Raw genomic sequence first — 25457 nt, 5'->3', positions numbered from 1 at the left:
GAGCTTCAACAGATGCCTACCTTGTCACTGGCAGATGAGACTCACACCTAGACCTGCCTCCCCTTTGTCTCTCTAACCTGGATAGCAACAAACTCAGTGGGGGTAGAACATTTGACCAGAACTGGTTTCAGGAGTGAACAAAGGTTCCATTCACAGGCTGCACTGGGCATAAAGAAAGACCTCACAGAACTCTCCCAAGAACACGCTTGGACCTGGGAAGATCATGTGAAGGACTGCCCTTCTGTCTGAAACCTGAAGAAAGACCAGACCTTCTTTCCTTGAACCTAGGACACCAGAAGTGACTCTATGGGACAGTTGTTTGACCTACTCTTTGAGCTGCAGGGACACAACAAGCATCCAGGGGCCTCTCACTGCAACTGCCCTATTGCTTACTTCCTTTGGAAGGTGTCTGAACCCCAAAGCAGGACCCTCTGGTCCTGGAACCTTGGGTGGTATTAGAGTGTATTCATATTGTCTTCAAAGTGCAGAAGTGGAAGGCATAAACGTTTTAACAAATTTCCAGCCTGGAGAATGGTCAGAGACTGGGACTGTTGTTGAAGCTGCAATGGAAGATGTTTCATCAACATTTGGCCATAGTATGCTGATTTTCCCTGCTGTAAGAGATCTGACATCCGGAAAAGTTTCTGGGTCCGAATGTAGAGGGACAAATGCTGAATAGCAACCCATTGATATCCGGACCTCCTTAGGCACAGACTTCACCTGCTTGGAGCTTTCCCCCCTCCAGAAACAACTGCCCTGGGACTGTGCTCTTTAGCAAAATGCTGTTGGTGAGCCAGGCTTTGGGTCCAGTTTGCAGCTTGCCCTACAGGAAAGGATCAACCTAAGGTCCATAGGAGTCGCCACGCTAAGCCTCCTATTGACTATGGTTGATCCGTTCCTGTCGCAGGCACTAGGTTCAGCCACACAAGTGTTGCAGTGTTTTTATTGGTACAAGAGGGGTAATGCCAGGTGGAAGGAATTTTGGGGATTCCTGTCGATTCCGGAAGTTTTGATCATAGAAATGTAACACAAAAGTGTGATTTCAGGCAAATTTTGAGATTTGCATGCATTGGGGGTAAAAAGTTTAGTTTTAAAAAATCTGCAGGTTTCCTAGGTTTCCTTAGGTGCCAGCTGAGTTAGGGTCCAAAATCCACAGCTGCCCACTTTGCAAAACACAGGTCAGTTTTGAGTGGAAAAATGTGCTGTATCCATGTTGTGTGTTGGTCTGTTTCCTGTGGGGGGCAATAGGCTTACCTACACAAATAAGATACTGTTTTCCTTTTAAGACTTAGGTGAATGCTGGGTGGAAGAAAATTTGAGTCTCCCCACAGACCCTAGACCTTTCCATCACAGAAATTTGAAGATAATGTGTTTTTTTAGTGAAAGATTGAGGTTTTTCAGGGATTCTAGGTGAGACAACCTGGTAAGAGACATGCCAGTCACTCCATCCCGGATACTCCTAGATATCTAGTTTTTTAAAATGTACAGGTTTGGTAGGTTTCTCTACATGCTGGCTGAACTAGGACTCAATGTCCATAGCTACCTACTTTGCAAAAAACAGGTTAGTTTTGAGTGGAAAATGTGTTCTATCCATGTTGCGTTTTGTGTTGTTTTCTAATGCAGGCACTAAGCCTACCCTTACAAGCGAGGTACTAATTTTATCAAAAGACATGTGGGATAATGAAATAGTAGGAGATTTTTTTGTATCAATTGGATTTCCCTGCATTTGTGCCTTCCAAAGATAAGCCAGTGTGTAAGAAAGAAGACATTTTGAAAAGTTCTCTCTATATCATAGGATAGTTCAGGTACCCACAAATTCAGATATGTGAAAATAACCACTGCTCCTAAACTCCATATCTTGTGTCCATTTTGGAAAAACATAGGTTTCCTTTATATTCTGTTTCGTTATACATATTTCACCATATGAATTGATCCATACTCGGTACACAATGAAAAACCATTGCACGATGCAGCTCAGTTTTTGGCTCTGTGTACCTTGGATTTTTGGAAAAGATACAAACCCTATATATACCCACAACCAGAAGACCCTAGTGGATGTAATGGTATATTGCTTTTGTAAATCAGCCGTTGTGACAAAAAGTGACAAATCAAACATTGTCACAAATGGCCATTTTTTTATACTCATTTTCAGCATTCCTTTATTTCAACAGATAGTTATTTTGCGTAATACATGAGAGATCTTCACATATGACCCTTTGCTGATTTTGGAATTGTGTATGCTTTTCAGAAATCCATAGCTTTGATGGATCATCCATGGGTTTTATAGTGGCTTCTATCACAAACTGGAACTAAGTTGAAAACCCCAAAAAATAGGAAAAATGGGCTACCTCTTTAGGAAATGCCAAAACTTTGGTAAGAAATTAGTTCTTTAATCCAGCTCTGAAAGTTGGGATGATGATGACCTTAGCACAATTATTAAATTATTCATTAATGCCATTTTTAGGAAGAAAAAAAACAGACACTTTTTTTCAGAGCACGTTTTTTCCTATCTAATTTCAAGATCTAGCTATATTTTGCTTATTTTCTCAGTCACCTCCAGGGGAATTCACAAACCCTGGGTGCTTTTACAATTATCAGGATGTAGTGAAAAAGGGCACACATTAGATGTGAATACCTTATGGGGAAAAAAGGTTATGGAGCCCTAAGGACAAATACCCCATAACAGCCAAAAAAGGAATGAGCACTTGGGGTGTGTGGGGGAAGGGGTACGGGGAGGGCTGCAGCCAACTGATTAAGTTCACTCTATTTTCCTAAATTCATTTGGGAATTTCCTGTGTTGTGTTTTCACGTTATTACTGTTTGAGTACTGCTTAAATACTTACATATAAACCTGACTTCTTTGGTGCGAAGCTATCAGATGATTAAGCACAGGTTTATTTAGTGACTTTAGTGGTTCACCCGGACAAGGATTGTGATAAATATTTGAGGTAGGTTCTCACCCTCTCAACTAATACTTTGATTTCTTACACAAGTGTTCTCACAATCTGCCTATAAATCACATAGCAAACTCAAGTGTAGCTACACTGGAAGACCAAAGCATAGATAATGTTCTCGGAGGAGTCCTCAATCAAAGTTTGCACACCTAGATGTGCCACTCTTTCAAAATAATGCCCTGAAGATTGGATTGTAACTTAAGAATCAAGCACATGCCACACTACTAATTTACTCAATCATTTGTGTAAGATGACAGTCTATAATAAAAAGAGAAAAATGGCAGCTTCTTCACATATTACATTCTATACTACGTAAAGTAGCACTACTCAAGCACTATTCATGTAACACAAAATGCTATTCACAAACCTAGACAAGAATACCTTCACCTCTACCTCACCTATCTTTTCTGTTGAGAAAACTCCATCACGGTGGCAAAGAGCTCTGCACATCAAGATGTACATTTCAGTAGTGTTAGAAAAAAAAAAGGAAATTCTGAATGGTCACCCTCCATTTTTTGCTGAATTTTATTACTGTTTTTTAGGCTCTTTTTAGACTGTGCACACTGGTGCACTGTTTCTAGGGTCCACTGTATGTGATCTGACCTCTAAAATATGAAACAATAGGCTAAACCCTGATTATCATCTTTAACTCTCATGAAGTACTATAGAATATGGTGCAGAAACGAATCCATATTATGGAAAGTTAAATATAGCCTGTGCACTGCAGCATGTATTGTGCCATCCACTAGTGTGACAGGGAAAACATGTCTTCAGGCCAACCATTGTAGCCTCACTGCTGCAGTTTAAACCTGCAGTCTGTCCAGCCAAAACAACACTTTTCAACAGGTGAAAGTCTCCCTGTTCAATATTAATCTATCACTATTGGGTAGGCCTTGTGGTACAGTGCATGGTGTTTGTACAAGGCTGGCCTGGTATGTAGTGGGTACCAAAGGTACTTACACCTTATACCAGGTCCAGTTATCCCTTATTAGTGTATGTAGTCAGTGTCTAGAAGCCAGGTTTTCTAGTGGTGGTGTGGATGAGCAGCCAAGGCCTAACTATGAGACATGCAAAGCTCATGCACTACTCAGTGGTGCAAAAATAAAGGCATTTTACTTTGGTGACATACTTGCCAAATATACCTTAGAGACTATACTCCATTAGGAGGTAAGTAATATACACAATATATACACTAGTATCCAAAACAAGGTAAGTAAACAGTTGAAAAACAGAGCAAATAGTGAAAATCACAATAGTTAGAAAAGGGCCTGGGGGAACACAAACCATATACTAAAAAAATGAAATGCGAATGTCGGTTTCCCACCTAGGCAGGTGTCGTGTAGGGGGGTGCTTGGAGTATTAGAAAACACCAAAGGTAATTAATAGAACCCACCCCAGAGCTCAGGAAAGTAGGAGTAAATCACTTTCCTAGAACACACATCAAAACGAAAAAGAAGATAATGCAAGAACTAGAAGAGACTGTAAGACACCAGTGGATTCCTGGACCTGATGACCTGCGAAAGAAGGAGACCAAGTCCAAGAAGCACAGAAGAGTCCAGGAAGAACAGAAGCCCCTGCTAACCCAGATAAAGGTTCAAAAGAAGAACTACAGGTGAAGAACAAAAGTCAGTACTGCCCCCAAGAAGATGGATACAGGATCCTGGTTGGTGCAGATGATGTCTCATGCCGGATGGATGATTGCAGTCTGGTTTGTGCCGCTGGATCCCGGTTACCAGTAAATGGCGCTGCCTGGGTTCAGGAAGGACCAGGTCGACTCTATCCAGAAAGGAGAGATAGAGGGGGCTCTCAGCATTCCGGAGAGCCCATGGAAGACCAGACAGTGCACAGAGGAGTCCCACAGCATGGGGATAGAGAGGGTGCAAATGGAGGCCCACACAGCACAATACAAAGGGATCCCACGCCGCAGGAGAACTACCCAGGGAGCTGTGCATTTCAGGAAGGAGTGTTGGGAGCTGGAGCTGTGCTGTGCACAAAGAACTTCATGGAAGGTCACACAAAAGCCTGGGCAACTGAAAATCACGCAATGCACGGGGGTACTGTCTTGCATGGGGAGGCAAGTCCTTACCTCCACCAAAGTTGGACAGCTGGACTTCAGGACCATCTGGACCACTTCAGTCCACCACCCGTGTTGCTGGATCCACTAACTTCTTCAGTAAAGGGGACCCAAGCCACCAGTCATCGCTGCAGAGGGGTGCCTGCTGAAGCAGGGAAGTGACTCCTTCACTTCAAGGGAGGTTCTTTCTCTCCTCTGGTGCAGGCTGAAGACAGGCTGTCCTCTGAGGATGCACGACCTGGAAACAGTTGCAGTTGCTGGCAGGAGCTGAAGATAGAATGTTTCAGAAGACGTTTTAGCTTCTTTGTTGCAGTTTGTAGGATTCCTGGAGGGTCCAGATCCAGTTTCCTCTGTGAGAAGGTGAAGTAAAGGACACAGAGGATTCCTGCTGTAGTCTTCCACTTCGAATCTGAAGAACCACCCAAAGGAGAGACCTTAAATAGCCCTGAAAGGGGGATTGGTCACCTAACCAGGTAAGCACCTATCAGAGGAGGGTTCTGACATCACCTGCTGGCACTGGCCACTCAGATGCTCCCAGGGTTCCCTGCCCATACTGAAAACAAGATGGCAGAACCCAAGGACCCTCTGGAGGAGCTCTGAGCACGGCCCTTGGGGTGGTGATGGACAGGGGAGGGTCACTCCCCTTTTCTTGTCCAGTTTTGCACCAGAGCATGGACTGGTGGTCCCTGAACCGATGTAGACTGGATTATGCAAGGAGGGTAACCTCTGTGCCCTTCAAATCATTTCCAGAGGCTCTGGGAGGCTAACCCTCCCATGCCTGTAACACCTATTTCAAAATGGAGCATGTGTAACACACCTCTCCCAAAGGAAATCTTTTGTTACTGCCTTCCTGAACTTGAGCGGCTTGAGCAACAGGAGGGTAGAGACCTGTCTGTGAGGTGGCAGCAGCTAGGGCTGCCTGGAAACCGTCGGAAGGCTGGTATGGCAGTACTGGGGTTCCACAGTGGAGACCCCCGAGTGCATGGAATTATACAACCAAATGTTAGAACCAGCATTGGGGTAAAATTCCAAAATGTTAGACACCTTACATGGCCATATTTGGAATTACTATTGTGAAGCTGGACATAGGTATCGACCTATGACCAGTGCACACGTAAAATGGCGCCCCCGCACTCACATAGTCTGGGAAAATAGTCCTGGATGATGTGGGGGCACCTCTGCTAGTGCAGGGGTGCCCTCACACACATGTACTTCGCACATAGCCTTTAGGGCTGAAAGGCCAGACATATAGTTGACTTGTAAGTGACCCAGGGCAGTGTAAATGGCAGTGAAAGGGTGCATGCACCATTTCACACAGGCTACAATGCAGTCCTGTAGAAGCCTTTGCCTGGGCTCCCTATGGGTGGCAAAAGAAATGCTGCAGCCCATAGGGATCCCCTGGAACCCCAATGCCCTGGGTACCATATACTAGGGAATTATAAGGGGGCACCAGTATGTCAAATATGAGTGGAATACTGTGTTAACAGTATCCAAAAACCAAAGTAGCAGGATCCCAATGTCACAGTCAAATACACTGACAAACAGGCCAAAAATGGGGATAACCGTGCTAGAAAGAGGTTACATTCTCACACAACCCCTACCCCCCCAAAAAAACATAGGACAATAAGGCTAACCTTGGCCAGTTGAGACTTTATTGTCTAAGTGGTGATAAGTGGAGAGTAGATCTGCAATAGAGTGGTTACTCCCTTTATTATCCACTGTATGCTCCCTTCGCTGTGGGGAGGCGAACCACCCTATTTGGAGATTTTTAGCTAGAGAACAGTGCAAGTGTGAACTCTGAGATTCACTATTTGTAAGTTTATTAAAAAGTTTTAAAGTGAGGCAGGATGACTTTCCCTGGGATTATATGTTAAAGCCAGGGTTGCTGTCCTAAGGATTGTAATGACAGACAGGGGTACTGTCTTAGCAAGGCTGGAGCAGGGCAACACGTTTTGTCCTCATGGCTCTAAGAGAGGACAAGGTTGCTGTCTCTCTTGGGGTAGAGCTGGACAGGGTTGCTGTCCCATGAGCTCCACATAAGGACAGGGCTGCTGTCCTATAGTTTTAGAGGCAGTGCAGGGGTGCTGTACTAAAGTTTCTCTGGGTGGGCTGGAGAGTTGCTCCAAATTTACTAATACAGGGCATGGATGCTTTTCTGAGTTAGTATTCCCACATAGGTACTTTTACATCTGAGAGGCCAGCAGGGTTAGCTATTGGCTCTTTGGGAACAGGTTCCACCCTAGGAGAAGTGTTTCCCACCACAGGAAGTTGTATCGTTAGTGGTAGGGTGGGTAGGGGATACTTTTGTGCCCCTTTTACCTGTGTGGTGAGATGGATCCTGAGGCTTCAAGACCCCTTCTCTTATTTGCTTTTTAATCTCACCTGAGATTAAAGGAAGCAATTCCTTGGGTGTACGCAGCATGGATGCATGGGTCATAAACTCTACCTTAGCCCAACCTGAGGCCTCTAGGTCATTTCTTAAGAGACTATCTACAGGTAAGCTAGGTGACACCACCACCTGCTTAGGGTCAGTAACTCCACCCCAACTAAGTTGCACTACAGCTAAGGGGAGAGACTGAGGGCCATATTTATACTTTTCGCCGCACAACTGCCCCAACGCAGTTGTGCGTCAAAAAATCTAATGCCGGCTAACGCCATTCTGAAGCGCCATGCGGGCGCCGTATTTATTCAATGACGTTAGCCGGCGTTAGCCGGCGGAGCTGCCTGGTGTGCGTCAAAAAAAATGACGTACACCAGGCTGCGCCGGCGTAGGGGAATATGGAGCTTGGGCGCCAAAAAATGGGGCAAGTCAGGCTGAGGCAAAATTTTCACCTCAACCCGATTTGCGCCATTTTTTTTTACTCCCAACCCCCATTAAAATGACTCCTGTCTTAGCAAAGACAGGAGTTATGCCCCCTTGCCCAATGGCCATGCCCAGGGGACTTATGTCCCCTGGGCATGGTCATTATGCATAGTGGCATGTAGGGGGGCACAAATCAGGCCCCCCTATGCCACAATTTATTTTTACAAAAAATACTTACCAGAACTTACCTTAAGTTCCCTGGGATGGGTCCCTCCATCCTTGGGTGTCCTCCTGGGGTGGGCAAGGGTGACAGGGGGTGTCCCTGGGGGCATGGGAGGGCACCTCTGGGCTCCTTCCGAGCCCACAGGTACCTTAACGCCTGCCCTGACCAGGCGCTAAAAAACGATGCAAAAGCGGCTGGACGTCATTTTTTTTGACCCGCCCACTCCTGGGCGTCATTTTTGCCAGGGAGTGTAAATACGGCGCACATGCCTCGGAGTCATTTTTTAGACGGGAACGCCTACCTTGCATATCATTAACGCAAAGTAGGTGTCCACGCTAAAAAATGACACAAACTCCTTGAACTTTGGCGCTAGACGCGTCTAACGCCAGAGTATAAATATGGAGTTCGTTTTGCGTCGAATTTGCGTTAAAAAAAACGACGCAAATCCAGCGCAAATGGAGTATAAATATGCCCCTGAGTGGGGTTGTGGACATCAGTAACCTGGTACTTATGTCCAAGGAGGAGTTGTGCAGGTGACACCAAGTTTTCAGTCACTAAAGTGATACTGGCACCTGTGTCCCTGTAGACCTGGGCCTCAGCACCATTTATTTGAATGGACTGCTTGCACTTATCCATGTTAAGAGGACAAGCAGCCAAGGTGGCAAGGTCAATGACATCAGGTGAGAAATAAACTGTCTTGAGGGTTTCTACACCTACCCCAGTTTCTATGATGGACCCAAAAGTGAAACCAACCACACCTTTACTTTGACAATTGCCAGTAGTCCCACCACTATTACTACTACAATTGGGGGCACTTGAAGTTGAAGTGGATGTAGTAGTGGTGGTTGGCTCAGGGGCTTTACCTGGACAGGATTTGTCGCCTGGCCTGTGGTCTTTATTTTTGCACACATAACACCAAGCCTTTTTGGTGTGTGCAAAAGATGAAGAAGAAGAAATGTTATCCCCACCCCCAGAGGAGTGTTGTGGACCTGATTATGAATCTTTATTTGTATGTTTGCTTATCCTGAGACTTTTCACCTTCTTTGTTTTTTTCTGTGTCACCCCCTGTATGAGCTTTTCTGCTCACCTTGGTTCAGACCCATTTGTCTGCCTTCTTTCCCAATTCTTTGGGAGAAGTTAGACCTGAGTATACTAAGTACTGGTGTAACAAATCAGACATACAGTTGTTCAAAATATGCTCTCTCAAAATTAGATTATATAAGCCCTCATAGTCAGACAATTTGCTGCCATGGAACCAACCTTCCAAAGCCCTCACAGAACAGTCCACAAAGCTTATCCAATCTTGTGAAGTGTCTTTTCAGGTCTCTCTGAACTTAATCCTGTATTGTTCAGTGGTTGAGCTAAATCCATCCAAGAGTGCATTCTTAAGGACACTGTAATTGTTTGAGTACTCCTCCCTGACAACAAGGAGTCTGTTCCTCCCTTTATCAGAGAAGGACAACCAAAGAATAGCAGTCCGCTGCCTTTGAGGGACCCTCCGAACTTTACAGGCCCTCTCAAGTGCAGCAAACCACTTGTGTATGTCCTCCCCCACCTTGTATGGGGGAATCATTTTGGGCACATTCCTGGAGTCAACTGTGTCCTCCCTGGACCCATAACTCCTGAAATTGCCGTTGCTACCACCATGGGGAACAAACCCCAACCCCTGTCTTTACCTTTCCATAGCCAAGGCCTCCCCAGCTACCTGTTGCTGCTGCAGCCTCAGTCTGGCCTCCTCCAGCCTCAACTTTCTGAGCCCCCTATCTATGGAGTCATCAGCTGGAGTTGAACCATGGGATCCCTCAGATACTGAGGTGATATGGGAATGAGCAGAGCTAGATCTTTCCCTAGTCTTCGTAACCCCTAATAACCTGACCTCTAGGTGTGAAGGGAGCCCTCCCTGAGCACCCACCTTTCCCACTGCCAGCTACACTAGAAGCTTTGCTAGGGGGAAGATCTTTGAAGAGCCCTCTCCTGAATCTACAGGATGATCCCCTGACTCTAAGGGTTCAGAATCTCCCTCTACCTCCTCCTTCTCCTCTTGCTCTGGCTGATCACCAGCATGCTCTTGGTGATCTTGGAGGAGGAGACTCAACAAGAAATTCTTATTTGGGTTCTTTCCTACCTCAAGTCCTCTACCTAGGCATAGCTCCTTCAATACCTTGAAGGTCATGTTCTTATAGGGAGTACCCATGACCTCAGAGCTAGGCCCAGCAGTAGACATGATGTAGCATTAATGTAGTGTAATGAAAAAAAAACTACTCTACTTAACTTCTAGTCTCTCTGAAAGGAAAGAGAGACTAGACCCCCGTAACTAGGTATATAGGTATAGCTCTAGGTATAGAGTATTTTTTCCTGTGTAAAGCACCAGTGACAGAGTGAAAAGGCAATTGCAAGTACTTATCCCACTGCTGCACCACCAATGTAGGAGGCTGGCCTGGTTTGTAGTGGGTACCAAAGGTACTTACTCCTTATACCAGGTCCAGTTATCCATTATTAGTTTATGTCATCAGTGTCTAGAAGCCAGGCTCTCTAGTGGTAGTGTGGATGAGAGCCAAGGCCTAACTCGGAGACATGCAAAGCACATGCAATATCACTACAGTCATAGAGTAGTTAGACACATGAAAGAAAATACTTAGTGGGACAAAAATAAAGGTACTTTATTTTGGTGACACACCTGCCAAATATACCTTAGAGACTGTATTCCTTTAGGCGGTAAGTAATACACAACATATACACCAGTATCCAAAAACAGGTAAGTAAACAGAAAACAGTGCAAATAGTGAAAATCACAATAGTTAGAAATGGACCAAGGGGGAACACAAACCATATACTAAAAGAATGGAATGCAAATGTCGGTTTCCCACCTAGGCAAGTGTAGTGTTAGAGGGGCACTGGGAGTTTTAGAAAACACCAAAGGTAAGTAATAGAACCCACCCCAGAGCCCAGGAAATTAGAAGTAAATCACAGGAACTTTCCTAGAACAAACAAGAAAACAAAAAAGAAGATAATGCAAGAACCAGAAGAGAATGCAAGACAACAACAGTGGATTCTTGGACCTGAAGACCTGCGGAAGAAGGGGATCATGTCCAAGAAGCACAGAAGAGTCCAGGAAGAACAGGAACCCCTGCTAACTCAGATGAAGGTGCAAAAGAACCACCGGTGAAGATCAAAAGTCAGTACTGCACCCAAGAAGACAGATGAGGGTTCCTGGTTGGTGCAGATGATGTCCTACGTCGGATGGATGATTTCAGTCTGGTTTGCGCTGTTGGATCCCGCCAAAAATAAGCCTTGGTAAATGCAAAGCTTGCGGTTAGCGGTAAATGGCACTGGCTGTGCCCAGGAAGGACCAGGTCAACTCTACCCAGGACGGGGAGATAGAGGGGGCCCTCAGCAGTCCGGGGAGCCCACAGAAGACCAGACAGCGCACACAGGAGTCCCTCAGCACGGGGACAAAGAAGGTACAAATGGAGGCCCATGCAGCACGACACAAAGGGATCCCACACCTCCAGAGAACAACTCAGAGAGCTTGGCTCCACAGGAAGGAGTGCTGGGGGCTGGAGCTGTGCTATAGATGAAGAACTTCGTGGAAGGCCACACACAAGCCTTGGCAACTGCAAATCATGTGGTGCATGGGGGTCCTGTCTTGCATGGGGAGGCAAGCCCTTACCTCAACGAAAGTTTGACAGTTGGACTTCAGGACCATCAGGACCACTTCAGTCAACCACCCATGTTGCTTGATCCATGCACTTCTTCAGGAGAGGGGACCCAAGCCACCGGTCGTCGCTGCAGTGAGGTGCCTGCTGAAGCAGGGAAGTGACTCCTTCATTTCAAGGGAGATTCCTTCGCTCTTCTGGTGCGGGCTAAAGACAGGCTGTCCTCTGAGGATGCATGACCAGAAAACAGTTGCAGTTGCTGGCAGGAGCTGAAGATACAATTTTGCAGAAGACACCTTAACTTCTTTGTTGCAGTTTGTAGAGTCCCTGGAAGGTCCAGATGCAGTTTCTTCGGTGAGAAGGTGAATTAAAGGATGCAGAGGATTCCTGCTGGAGTCTTGCAATCCGGATCTGAAGAACCACCCAAAGGAGAGTCCTTAAATATCCCTGAAAGAGGGAATGGTTACCTAACCAGGTAAGCCCCTATAAGGGGAGGGCTCTGACGTCACTTGCTGGCACTGGCCACTCAGAGGCTCCCAGAGTTTCCTGCCCATCCTGATTACAAGGAGGCAGAACCCAGGGACCCCCTGGAGGAGCTCTGAGCACCACGCCTTGGGTGGTGATGGACAGGGGAGTAGTCACTCCCCTTTCCTTTGTCCAGTTTTGCACCAGAGTTGTCTATATCTCTAAAGGTGCCCACAGGTAAAAATTTACTACAAACTTGCTTTTGAGTAAATTAAGTATAGTATATATATATATATATATATATATATATACACACATATATATATATATATATACATATATATATATATATATATATATACAGTTTTTTTGCCAAAATATTTACTGCAAGTATTACATTGATATTATCAATGATGTTATCAAAGAAGTCATTAGTGCTGTAATTTGTAGGGTAATCACTCTAGTTATAAAAGGGGAATTTCTATGGTTTTGTACATTTACAGTGTGAGCCCAACTATAATGTCCATGTAAACTTTTGTTTTTCCAGTGAATTTCTATAACTTTCCATGTCATTGTCCTACTTTCTTGTCTTTCTACAGCGTGCCACATAATGCACTGAAAACCAGTACTGTAAAGGATCTGTAACAACTAGCAATAGGAAACATTAGCAAAACTGATGGTGCTTGTATTACAACCATTTGCTTTTAGAATCACGCAGCACCACTGGGGGATTGGGAGTTTGAGCACTTACCTTCACTGTGACTGTGACTGTAGCGAGGCCGGGAGGCATGCTACCAGTTATGTCAAAGGCCTCCACTACGAAGGTATATGCTGCATCTTTTCCTGTAAATGATTCATAATCCAGTGGCTTTAGAAGAGACAACTGACCGGTCAAATGATTCAGAGCAAAAAACTGAGTGGCTTCTAGGGTTCGTATGCGGTAAGTGATGTTTGAAGTGAGATCAGCGTCTTTTGCCTAGAAAATACAAAATTAAAAAAAATCATTGGAAGCGCACAGAATTACAAAAGATTAATCAATAAACAACTCAATCATAATAGCAAAAAATATGCAGATGGATGCAATGTGCATACTATAAACACAGCTAGAGCAGTTGGTTGAGCATATCATTGGATTTATTATTTTTGTAAACAAACGTAGGAAGCAAAACTTGTTTTGATGCAATGTTTGTCGTAGGCTGGTTAATAAAGATTTTTTCACTTTACTACAGGTAGATAAATGCTTAGGGAAACGTATAGGTTTTGAAAATGGCCATTGTTATAAACAGGATGACTGCCAACAATGTAAAATTTTACCATTTTGTAAATGGCTTATAATAGATTTTTATCAAGTAAATTAAGCGAGATCGGCACTGCACTTTATCTTTAAGCTAAGGAAGAAAATTAAGGTACAATAACTGCACTAAAATACAGTCAATCATCTCTGAAAAGGCAACATGCATTACAAGGAAGGGTTTAGCAATCTAGGACCTCATTTCAAGTTGGCCAGCGCAGAGTTACCCTGTGGAATTCTACTCCACCAGATAGCAAGTGACTAGTGCTAGCACAGGTGTTTTAATTAGAAATTATAAATGAGTATTTTGAATAATGAGTTTATGTAGAAAATGAAATAATGTAGAAAAATAATGCACAAGTTTGAAAAGTGACCTCGAAGAATGGCCACCAATGTTAACGAAGTGTACTAATTAATGATTAATACATATGAAATGATGAAAAGTAATAGATTACTGCAGTAATATGTCATATCAAGGGCTATGAAGTATGCTTTAGCTTATTGATTGAATGCCTTAACTTAGCAAGTGTCTTGGCCTATTTTGCCAGGCCTCATGCAGAAGCTGTATTTCTTAGCGTTTAATAAAAATGCTGACAGGGTGAATTAAACTATGAAATGTCCATTGTCTTGTTAAATGTGCTTAACAGAAGCTTTTTGTGAGAAGGACTGTTAGGAGATGATGTTCTTGCTAATGTAACATTTTATGTGTAATATGTGTGAGACTGACTTTCCCAGGACAAGAACAATGAGGATACTAACTGGAGTGGAAGCTGCAACAATATTGTTACCTGTCAAGCCGGATGGTGAGAACATCATAAACTGGACTATGTGAATAGTGAAATATTAAAACTCATAGATTTGGTATAGAAATATTATTGAGTAAAATATGAACATACGATTAACTGACCAATAGGGAATTAAGGGATAGTTTAGATGACTTTGATATAACAATGCAGCAGAGGGAAAAGACTTCAGGCTTGAGAAGAGAGGTTTTACAGAGACTTATTCAGATTTGGAGAGAAGAGGAATCTTTAGGAGAGATTTGAGATTCATACCGACATTGATGCTTTGCTAATCGACTGATGACCTGAGGACGAAGACTGATTCTGCTTTGCTGACCTATACAGAGGATAGGTATACAATGATAAATTGTGACTGTCATGCATATTATGCTTTTTCTTTCTAGGTACCAACTGCGCAATTATGTTTGATCCATAGTGAGATGTTTTTCAAAATTCATGTTTCTAAATTGTTTTGCATGAAGCCCAACATGCTGATGCTAATCTGATGTTAGTTAAGGCCCCTCACAAATGACTGACGATCACAGGGTCTAATGAATGTTGAATTACCTTGCTGAATTTCATGTATGTTATATCTTTGTCGCAGCTGACCTGCTATTGATTTGCACTATAACTCTAGAATATGTTGTGGTTCAAGCTTTGATTAGATTGTGTTTATTCCGCCACTTTGGACAACCAGTGTTGTTTTTGTATGTGTTCCATTTGATTTTGAGATCATTCTACATGACCTTAGCACTGTTAATATAGGGAAATAAACGTACTAAACTTTTACTAAAGGTGTGTTTATTTATGGATGAAATGTCATGGTGTGTGACATTTTTTGACTCCATTGATTATTGATTTTTTTGATTACTAATGATAGTTGATTATTGCGTATCGATTATTGATTATGTACTGGAGCTATGGTAAGAACTTCTTAATTGCAAGTCAAAATGTTCATCGACTTATTCGCGTCCCCTTGAAAGTTTTCTTACTAAGGTCTGAGGCGCTAACACTAGAACACTGGACCTTCTTTTTACTACCTGGAATACCAGGTTTAGAAAATATTTTGAGGCTAGCTTCTGTTTCTGCCGTGTTTTTGTTTCACAAATAGGACCCTACATGTTTCCCCCAGGCAGGGCACTTTTCACCTTTTCCACACTACTCTCTCAAAACTCTCTCCTCCCACCCCGGCACAGCACTTGCACCTGACGCACGTGCTATCTGCTGAGATGAGCTGGTAAATGGGAACATTAAGCTCCACAGAAAAGGGAAATCTGTGTTATTTTACACCTGGCAAAACTAGATTCGGACTGTTATTCCCATTCAATAGAATTTACCTCATAATTGTTATGTACTGGTGGAGGTGACAACTCATATTAGCAGTAATTATGGGTGGGGAATTTGCACCTCTCCAGTACGGTGGATCTCATAACAAGGGCTTAAGACTTCAACACCTAGGGGTAAATTCATTTCAATAAACTTAGGTTCAACTATGTAGGGTGGTTAAAAGCAGTTATTTTTTGCAGGCAAATTTTCAGTTGGTTGCCTTCAAAGGTAGAATTCAATTTAACTTTAGCAAACACAAACTACACTTAAAGACCAAGGCCAGGTAAGGGAGTCTTTTTGAGGGGGAGCTCAACATGGTGGCCACTTGAGATGGCCCAACAGTGCTCTTTCATCCCACTCTGCTCCTGCCCCCCTGCTCATGTATGGAAAGGCTGCCTCAGGCTGCACCATACTGTTATGGATAGCGGCCAGCAGTTTAAAGTTAAAACTACCATCTGCTGTGCATGCTCCTTCTGAAGTTTGGTTTGTGGCATCTTCCCTCTACTGCAGCATATTTTTTGGTGGGATCCCTGTTTTGTGACATGGGTTGCTACGCCAACTGCTGCAGATTGGAAATTCTGGTAAAACTAGCTAGGGGCATGAAAGCCCGCCTTACTGGAGGGTGAGAGGCCACTTTGAAAATGTGAAGAGGTCCATTTGGTCCTAAGATAGCTTATCTAGTAGCAGGAAAGGAGGCTTGGAAAGTCAGGGCCGATTTAATTTTTCCCATTCCGAAATATCATTATGGTGTTGCAATCCGTGGTAACAAGCTCTTTATTATTTGTTTTTTATTTCTCGTTTTGTTCACTTGTATAGCTACAACTACACACATTTTATGCACAAAGATAAGCCATTGATTTTAATGAAAACCATAAAACATATTCCTAGTGAGCATTCTTGGGTGCATCTATTCATGTTTAAAAGTGGTAAAACAAATAATCCTAAGTGTCTCACAGGACTGATCATTACCCAGTATGCCCCATCCTAATGTAATACTTAGGTAGCTCGAGGGCTACAGTCCCCCAGGTTCCCCAAGAGGGTCTAGAAAATCTAATTTCAGGCAGTATTTTGCTTTGGATAGCAAAAGAATATCACATTTCCTATTCAAATGAAAATCAATGCCCATAGCTATACCACAGCATGCTCCCATTCACCACAAATGTAAATCCAGTTTAAAGAGCTAGCCCGCCACATAAGCCAGTAATGCTGAAAATTAAAATATGCACAGAACACTCTGATTGTGGTACCAATCAGAAATGCAAATCTAAAACCTACAATAAAAATGACCACAAATGTGTTGACCACACTGCCCTGAAATCCTGTATGTCTGCAAATAAATTCCAGGAAACAGGCCTTCTGTGACACACACACACACATGCAAACCCCCCCTCCCCAAATAGATGAGGAGCCCAGAGTTCTCTCCAGCATGCACAAATGTAAACATTGTAAAATACTCACGTCTGTCATTCATACGAATAACTTATTAATAGATACAAATAACTACTTCCACCCCCGTTCATATAAACATAGTAGCACAGGAACTCCCAGTTTACTCCTCGGGAAGCAACTCAACTGCTGAAGACAATAGTTGCAATGCAGATTTGAGAAAAACATGTATTGGGACGGACACATCCCAGCTACTACCTCTGGCACAATGGACTCACCAAGGGGAAATCACCTTTATTACTGTTTATGAGGTCATCTAATGTTTGGGAAACAGACATTTCAGTAGCAGGCAATATATTAGAAGCAACATTTGAATGAAAGCTGAAAATAACATAATTTCTGCCACTCTTATGAAATGTAAAGCCAGGATCTACACCCTCAGAACTGTATTAAAATTGAAAATCAAGTGTGTCATGAAGACATGGATTGAGTGCTGATGATGCAGCAGGTATCCACACACTTTCACAATTGATTCAAAATCTAAACATACATCAGAAAGGCATATTCAGTAGCTGGGAAACCAGGACACCTCGGGGAGAAGTAATATCTCTGCTCAGAATGATACAACAACTGGCAACATAATTGCCTAGAGCAACTAAAGAGCAGTGGATTGGACCTCTGTGCTCAGTGGTATCTTTATACTGCCCATTGTGTGCATGTAGAAGGGTTCATACTACATAAAGTCCCTCTTCCGGTGGAGATCATTGTTTGACTACACCCATGAAACACATCAGACCCAATCATAAGGGGGCACCCAAGCTACTAGCCTTAACTACAAGAAAAGACAATCCTGACACAATGTTTTCAGGTATATATAAATCTCCCTCCATCATAAAAAACAGGGACTCATAAAGAAAGCCAGTAGGATCTACAGGAAACACATAATTCACAGAAATACATGCAGGACAGTCCACCCTTTACTGATGAGATAGAAATATATAGAGGTTATAGGATGTTTCAGAAATCACATTAGAGAGATCACGAGAGCAAAAACTGACCAGCACAATTTGTACAGAAATGAACAGTGTGAACTGGTTGGAAAAAAAGACTCCAAGACTACACACCACATGTTCCTACACAGTTTGAGACATTGATAGCATGTATTACTGACCTGTGGTTAATGGATTTCCATGCCTCAGTACTGTGTGACACCCAAGAATCAAAGAGAACATATAGTGATTACAAAATGTAATATTTTTTAACGGTAAAACGTCGCAAACTTAACTCCACATTTATATTCTGACGCTAAACCTGTCTATTGGAGTTAGTGTAATTTTTTGGATACGTGAACCCACCGTGCGTCAATGAGATGCAAGGTAGGTGTTCCCATCCAAAAAATTACGCTAAGCCCTTAGCGCCATATTTATCCCCATCCCCCCATCCAAGAAATGATGCACGGTTGATAGGGGCGGACCCAAATAATGACGCTAAGCTTGCCTAGCTTGCTTAGCTTGACCAGGCCTTAAGGTACCTGTGGGCCCATTTCCATGGCCATACACCATGGAATGGGCCCACAGGTGCCCACCCCAAGAGCCAGGAACACCCCCACCTACACCAGAGGGATGCCAAAGGATGTGGAACCCCATCCTAGGTAAGTATAGATAAGCATTACATTTTTTTTTTCTGTGCCATTCGAGGCCCCTTATATGGGCCCCCTGCATGGCACTGGGTCTAGTGGTCATGCCCAGGGCACAGTGGTCCTCTGGGCATGGCCAGCTAGCCTGGTTAATAAAGGGGGATACCCTGAAACTGGTCCTAGGATGCATGTTTCCGGTCCAGGGAGGACCTGGTATGGCAGTTCCGGCATCTTCTTACTTTAAATCATCTACTGACTTCTGCAAAAGTAGGCAGTCACTGAAGTTGGCTAGTGTAGCACTTGGGAAGGAGATTGCCCCAGACTTGGAGGACAGTATAGAGGTTACCCTAAGCTTCCCGGAAAACAGAGAGATGGTGCAGAGGATCAACATGCCAAACACTACTAAGAAGTACAGTCAGTGGGTCAGTGGCCAGAGGGTGGAGGCTCTGAGAGACACAGGACCCAGTATGACAGTTGTCATCTGGTGTCTTCAGAGCAGTTAGTCCCTAATGTGTTCTAAAAATGTGTTGCTACTGACAGCTGCAAGAGCCACTATTCAGTGGATCTGGTTCCATATGAGTGGGGGGGAGGGGTCTCAGGTTCCTTGAGGGTAGCTGTGAGTACATTCATGGATTGTCTGACCTGAAGCATATGACCTGGAAGGAGGTGGAGCTTAGGTCATACATGGGAATTGTGGGATTGCTTGAACAGGTGTGCCTGACCACACGGTTCATAGCAGCTCCAGAAGGTGACCAGAAAGTCCTTGAGTCTGGAAGAATGGCACAGGGTACTGTCAAGAAGAAGAAGAGAGAGGGATGCGAGAAACCTGATCCTGAAATTCCCACGCTACAGGAAGAAGCTAAATCTGAGAGGGGCACCCCAATATCTATAGGGAAGGATGTGGAAAAATGAAGGAACCTGTCTGAGCTGTCCAACTGGCAGCAGGAAGGGGATGCCAACAGGAGGAGTTCTGCAAAGCGCAGAAGGAGTGCTCTACTCTTGTGGGTCTTTGGCAGCAGGCTGAGGCCCAGGCCGCTTGTGACACTTCTGGCAAGCAACTGATCTACTGGGAAAATGGTCACCTATATAGTGAGCCTAAGGCTCCTGAGCCTGGTGGAACACATCAGTTGGTGGTCTTCCAGTGCTCCAGAGACCTCCCTACTGGGTTTGGCTCATCATGTGGAACTGGCAGGTCATTTGTGGCAAGACAATACCTTTGACAGGCCAGTAGATCATTTGTTTGCCAGAAGAGTCACCAACTGCCTGGGCCTCAGCTTGTCACCCACTTTCATTGGCCTCAAATGAGGAAGGCTTCAGATGCCTTCTGTAGGTCCTGTCCTACTTGCGAGACTAGCTGCAAGACAGGGCAGAAGTGTAAGGCCCCCATACAACATTCTCCTGTCATTGTTACCCCCTTTGATCGGGTGAGCAACAACATCATTGGGCTTCTGCACCCCACGTCAGTCATGGGCTACAGATTGTCTCTGGTCTTGGTGGACCATGCCACCCAGTACCCAGAAGCTATCCCTCTAAGGAAAGTGGGTGCACCCACCGTGGCCAGAGCATTCGTGGGGACCTTTACCCATGGAGGTTTCCCCAAGAAGGTGGTATCTGAAGGGGTAGCAACCTCATGACCATTTGTATGAAGGCCATGCAAATGGAATATGGGGTAACCTACAAGTCCTTCACTCCTTACCACCCCCAAACCAAATGTTTTTTTTGAGAGGTTCAACAGAAAGCTCAAGGACATAATTATGGGTCTACCCAAATCATGGAGACATAAGTGGGACGTCCTCCTACATGCCTGTTGTTTGACTAGAGAGAAGCACAGCAGAAGGGAGTTGACCATGAACCTATTTATGGGCACCCTGTGAGAAGGCCTCTCAGTTTAGTAAAGGAGGGCTAGCAGCGAGCTCTCCGGAGAGCTCCTCAGGATGTGGTCAGCTACATGCTGGCCCTACACATCCAGACAATGACCTTCAGGAAGCTCTTCCAAGAAAACTATAAGACACCCAGGAAGACATGAAATGCTGGTATGACCAGAATGACAGCCTGGCCAAAAGGTATCGGTCATGGGGCACATGGAGCCCTAAGCTCTGTAAAACCACTGGTCTAGGCCCTATCAGGTAAAAGAGAGCAAGAGTGATGTCACCAACCTGGCGGACCTTAAGATTCCTAGGAACCCTTTGAGGGACCTTCATGTCAAGCATCTCAAACCCCACCTTGAGAGTTCTGAAATTACCATGCTTCCAGTCACAGATGATGAGTTGGAAGAGGAGAGTGAACGTCTGTCCGAACTCCTATCTTCCAAGAAGCATGATGGTTTAGTGGACGGTGTCATCCTCTCTCCTACACTGACCCTATACCAAAAGAGAGACTGCTGTCAGTTGCTAGGGCAGTTTGCCTCTTTGTTCTCCCTTATACCAGAACTAACTACATGGTGTAATCATGATATTGATACTGGGGACAGCACATCTGTAGAGAACAAAATGTATAGGTTGTTTGATAAGGGGAGAGCCAGCATTAAGGAGGAGGCTTACAAGAAGCTGGCGTAATTGAGCCCTCTAACAATTAATTGGTCTAGCCCAGTGGAACAAATGTATAGGTTGCCTAATAAGGGAAGAGCCAGCATTAAGGAGGAGGCCGCCAAGAAGCTGGCGTAATTGAGACATCTGACAATTGGCCTAATTATGCACTCTAACAATTGAGATGTGTAACAATTAATTGGTCCAGTCCAGTGGTTTTGGTCCCCAAGGCTGCTCCTCCAGGTGTCACACCTGAACTTGTGGACTACTTTGGGTTTGATGCGGTCATTAAGACTGATGCGCACACCATTCCCAGAGCTGATGAGCTCATAGATCAGCTTGGAGCTGCCAGGTACCTCAGCATGCGTGACTTAACATCCGGGTACTGGCAGATTGTCTTGACCATGGGGTTGAAGGAGAGGTCTGTGTTCTGTATACCAATGGGGCACCTCCCGTTCTGGTGCATACCATTCAGGTTAAAGAATTCCCCTGTCACCTTCCAGAGGTTGGTCAAACAGACCCTAGCTGGCCTGGAGAGCTTAAGTGCGACCTAGCTAGACAACACACTTCATCTCTAACTTGGAGGACTACCCCTTGCACCATAAGGAAGTGCTTCAGGCTCTGTAGAGGGCAGGCCTGGCTATCAAGGCCAGTAAGTGCCAAATAGGGCATGGGTCAGTGGTCCACTTGGGTTACCAACTGGATGATGGCAAAGTGAAACCCCTCCAAGCCAAAATTGAGAGCATTCTGGCTTGGAAACCCACAAAGACCCAGACAGTAGTGACAGCCTTTTTAGGCCTCACTGGTTATTACAGAAGATTCATCAAGGAGTATGGCACCATTGTTGCCCCTTTGACAGAGCTGATTTCTAGAAAGTGGCCACGTCAGGTGATCTCGGCAGATGCATTCCAGAAAGCTTTTGATACCCGAAGGAGGCCATGTGCACAGCACCTGTGATCAAGGCCCCTGTCTTCTCCCAAGAATTTATTGTCCAAACAGACACCTCAGACCATGGTGTAGGGTCCGTGCTCTCACAGCTCAATAAAGAGGGCCTGGATCAACCTGTAGTCTTCATCAATAAAAGGCTACTTCCTAGGAAACAGAGGTGGAGCGCAATGAAAAGGGAAGCCTTTGCCGTGGCCTGGGAGCTGAAGAAGTTCACACCTGTTTGGCACTCACTTCTGGGTTCAGACAGACCACAGGCCCCTCAGATCATTAATGTAGATGAGGAGTGAAAATCCCAAACCTTTGAGTTGGTTCATCTCCCTCCAGGAATGGACTTTAAAGTGGAACACCATTCTAGAAGAGACCACGCCACTGCTGAAGTCTCTCCAGGTTCTTACTCCTTAATGAAGAGAACTTCCAAGGGGTTGGGTAGCTTTCCCCACTTTCAGATGGGAGGGAACCATGTTACACCTGGCATCCTGGGTGTGGTTTCACCTGACTTTTTTGCCTTCTGCCCTCCAGTTTCTTACTTCGTTTTTGATGGCTTTAGAACTCTGGGCACTTTACCACTGCTGATCAGTGCTAAAGTGTATATGTTCTTTCCTTACAACATGGTACCATTGGCTTATCCACAACTAGCAGATTTATTTACTTAAAGGGCCCTATAAAACTATACTACATGTTCCTAGGGCCTGTAAATATACTGCTACTAGTGAACCTGCAGCACCGATGGTGCCATCCACATAAGTGGCCCTTTGAACATGACTCAAGCCTGCCATTGCAGACCCTGGGTGTGCAGTTTTAAACTGCCATGCCAGACTAGCCAGTTAACAATCTTTGCAGGCCTAAACCTTCTATTGTAATACATATAGGTCACCCCTAAGGTATGCCCTGGACAGCCCCAGAGGTGGGGTGCAGTTTATTTGAAGTGTTGGACATGTACTTTTAAGTTTTACATTTCCAAGTAGTGAAGAACTCTTCACTACTGCAAAGTCTTTCTCTTCCATAGTTAACATTGGTATTGCCTTATTATCTTTTCTCAAGTGTAATTTCGAATACAGAAGAGATAGGACCCCCAGGTTTGGTGTCACTGGAATCAAAATTTAAAATCACAAATTATGGTGAAGTCAGATTTTAAATTGTAATTCTGAAAATGCCACTTCTAGAAAGCTGGCATTTTCTTACTTTGAATCATCTAGTGCCTTCTGCCTGCCTTTGAACACACATCTAGGTGGGTGACAGCTAGGCTCTTGTGCATTCTCTCCTGACAGCCACACACAAAGGGAGCTTAGGTGTGAATGAGTGGCCATCTGCATGTTGATGGCCCAACGTGTGCAGGATGGGAGGGAGGAACCCATGGACCTGAATGGGTTGGTGTCTGAGTCCTTACAAAGGGCTGAATAGTGTGACTACAGTCAGGGCAGAAAGGAAGGGTCTTTAAAGGCCTCTCTTTGAAGTCTCCCCCCTTCAAAGGCACCACTTGGCATAAGAACTGGACTTCTAACACCATCAAATCAATACACTTCTGGACATGGTATTCTGCCATAATAAAGGACTGCTGTCATGCTAAAAAGACTGCCACTCTGTCAGAACTCTGCTGAACTTTACTGAACTCCAGTTTTGCTGTGCCTGCCCTGCTGCCCTCCTTGCCTGGGAGTGAAAAGGATTGGAGCTGCACCTCTACATCCCCAGCACCAACGTGACTGCAAGGACTTGCTGGCTTGCCTCTTGGTCTGAAGTCTCAGGGACATCAAAGACTTCACTCACCTCTGCTACATCTCTTCGACTGTGAGTCCTGCCCTACCCTGTGGTGCAAATCCAGTCCTGGGCCCATAGAAGTGAGTTTTCCTGGCTGATCCAGCAGAATTCACGCATTTCTGTCACTGCGCTGACCTGAACCGCAGCATCTCTCTTCAACCACCACTGATGGCAATGACATTGCAGCACCAACTACACAGCTTGGAACCGGCGCATAGCCCTCACCCCAATGCTTCGCCTTCACATTATCAGCTGTGTGGCTTGACAACTATGCATCACCTTCATCGGAAAGGGTGCAACACCGCACCACTCCTCAAGGATCGACGAATACGCAGCTCAATGACAACATATCTCCTTCTGAGCGGATTGGAACCAACACATCACCTTCGCATCTCCGCCTCTGCTCCTCACATTAGGTCGTTGTCGTTGACACAACTCTCCACATAAGATACTGTGTCAGCAGGACAAGGTTGGCCCCTGTAGCCAACCTGTGCTCCATTGCCGTTTTCCTGAATTTTGGATTTAACCACGTTTGGCGTGACCAGATAGCCCTAGTTGGCGCTTTAAACTTATAAGCACTACAATTGCATATATTCTTTTAAAATTCACATCTCGACTTCTATTTATTTGTTTTTGTATTTCTGGTCTTGTTTTGATCATTACATTAAGATCTATTTTTCTAACTTGGTGTGGATTATTTTTGTGTGGTGTTTTCACTGTTTTACTGTTTTAAGTGTTTCACAAATACTTTATGCATTAACTCCTAAGTTAAGCCTGTCTGTTCTTTGTCAGTCTAATTGTGTGTAGCTAAATTACCCTGACTAGGATTGTGGTCCCTACTTTAACAGGGTACATGACTTTGCCATCTAGAGACCCAACCTCTAACATCCCGAATATGCCTTGAGTTAATCAAGATTCTGGTTCTCCCAAATCTTGCTGAAAATTATCAGTTAGGGGCATTGGAATGGGCAAGCAAAAATAACTTTCTGAATCTTGACCAGCACTTAAGGCTTTATTCTTCTACAAAGATGAACACAATGCCTGTGAATAGAGCTTAACATTTTTCAAAGAACAATTCCCCAGGTGATTAGTGCATTACATATGCCTACCATCTACAATTCATGTACAATCGATAAACTATTTTATACCCACTTTGTCAGTAGTTTTACCTTCTACTACTTCTACTTTAGTCTGTTCCAATTGATTGCTGCAGACAACTGGAAAAGTATTGCTCTGTAATGCTCTGGCACAATTACTCTTGATTTACTTGGGGGCCAAGCTGCTCTAAGCTGTTGATATTTCCCGTGGTCTTCAATCATGCAAAAATGAATCCAAATCTCACCACACCATCTCCTGATCTGGATGAATATCTCTGCTATGACCCTTTAACACTCAAAAATAATTATTTTACTTTCCTATCAGACACAGTCCTTATATTCTTCTTGATAATTTCATTTTCATTGATTTCTCTGAACTCTCTATTGGAAGTATTAGTCTTTGGTGTGGTACAGAAGGTTAGGAAGTCCGCTGAGCTAACAGGCAATGATTGTGTAAACTTTTAATCTTGTCTGCCAAAGAATCAGATAGCTCATCATATGTATGCTTTGAGATAATAATAATATCATATTTGGTT

General features: G+C 44.3%; 1 protein-coding gene across 1 annotated transcript in view; it reads right to left on the bottom strand.

The window, feature by feature from the left end:
• The window catches only part of PCDH15 (protocadherin related 15), a 2681631-nt gene that overhangs the window by 742529 nt on the left and 1913645 nt on the right, over nt 1-25457 (bottom strand). Inside the window, exon 20 of the mRNA XM_069240977.1 lies at nt 12927-13151. Coding sequence (XP_069097078.1) covers nt 12927-13151 — 225 coding nt within the window. The remainder of the gene's footprint in view (nt 1-12926; nt 13152-25457) is intronic.

Source organism: Pleurodeles waltl, chromosome 6, assembly GCF_031143425.1.
Source record: "Pleurodeles waltl isolate 20211129_DDA chromosome 6, aPleWal1.hap1.20221129, whole genome shotgun sequence".
Lineage (NCBI taxonomy): Eukaryota > Metazoa > Chordata > Amphibia > Caudata > Salamandridae > Pleurodeles > Pleurodeles waltl.
This window is presented reverse-complemented; position numbering and strand designations above follow the sequence as displayed.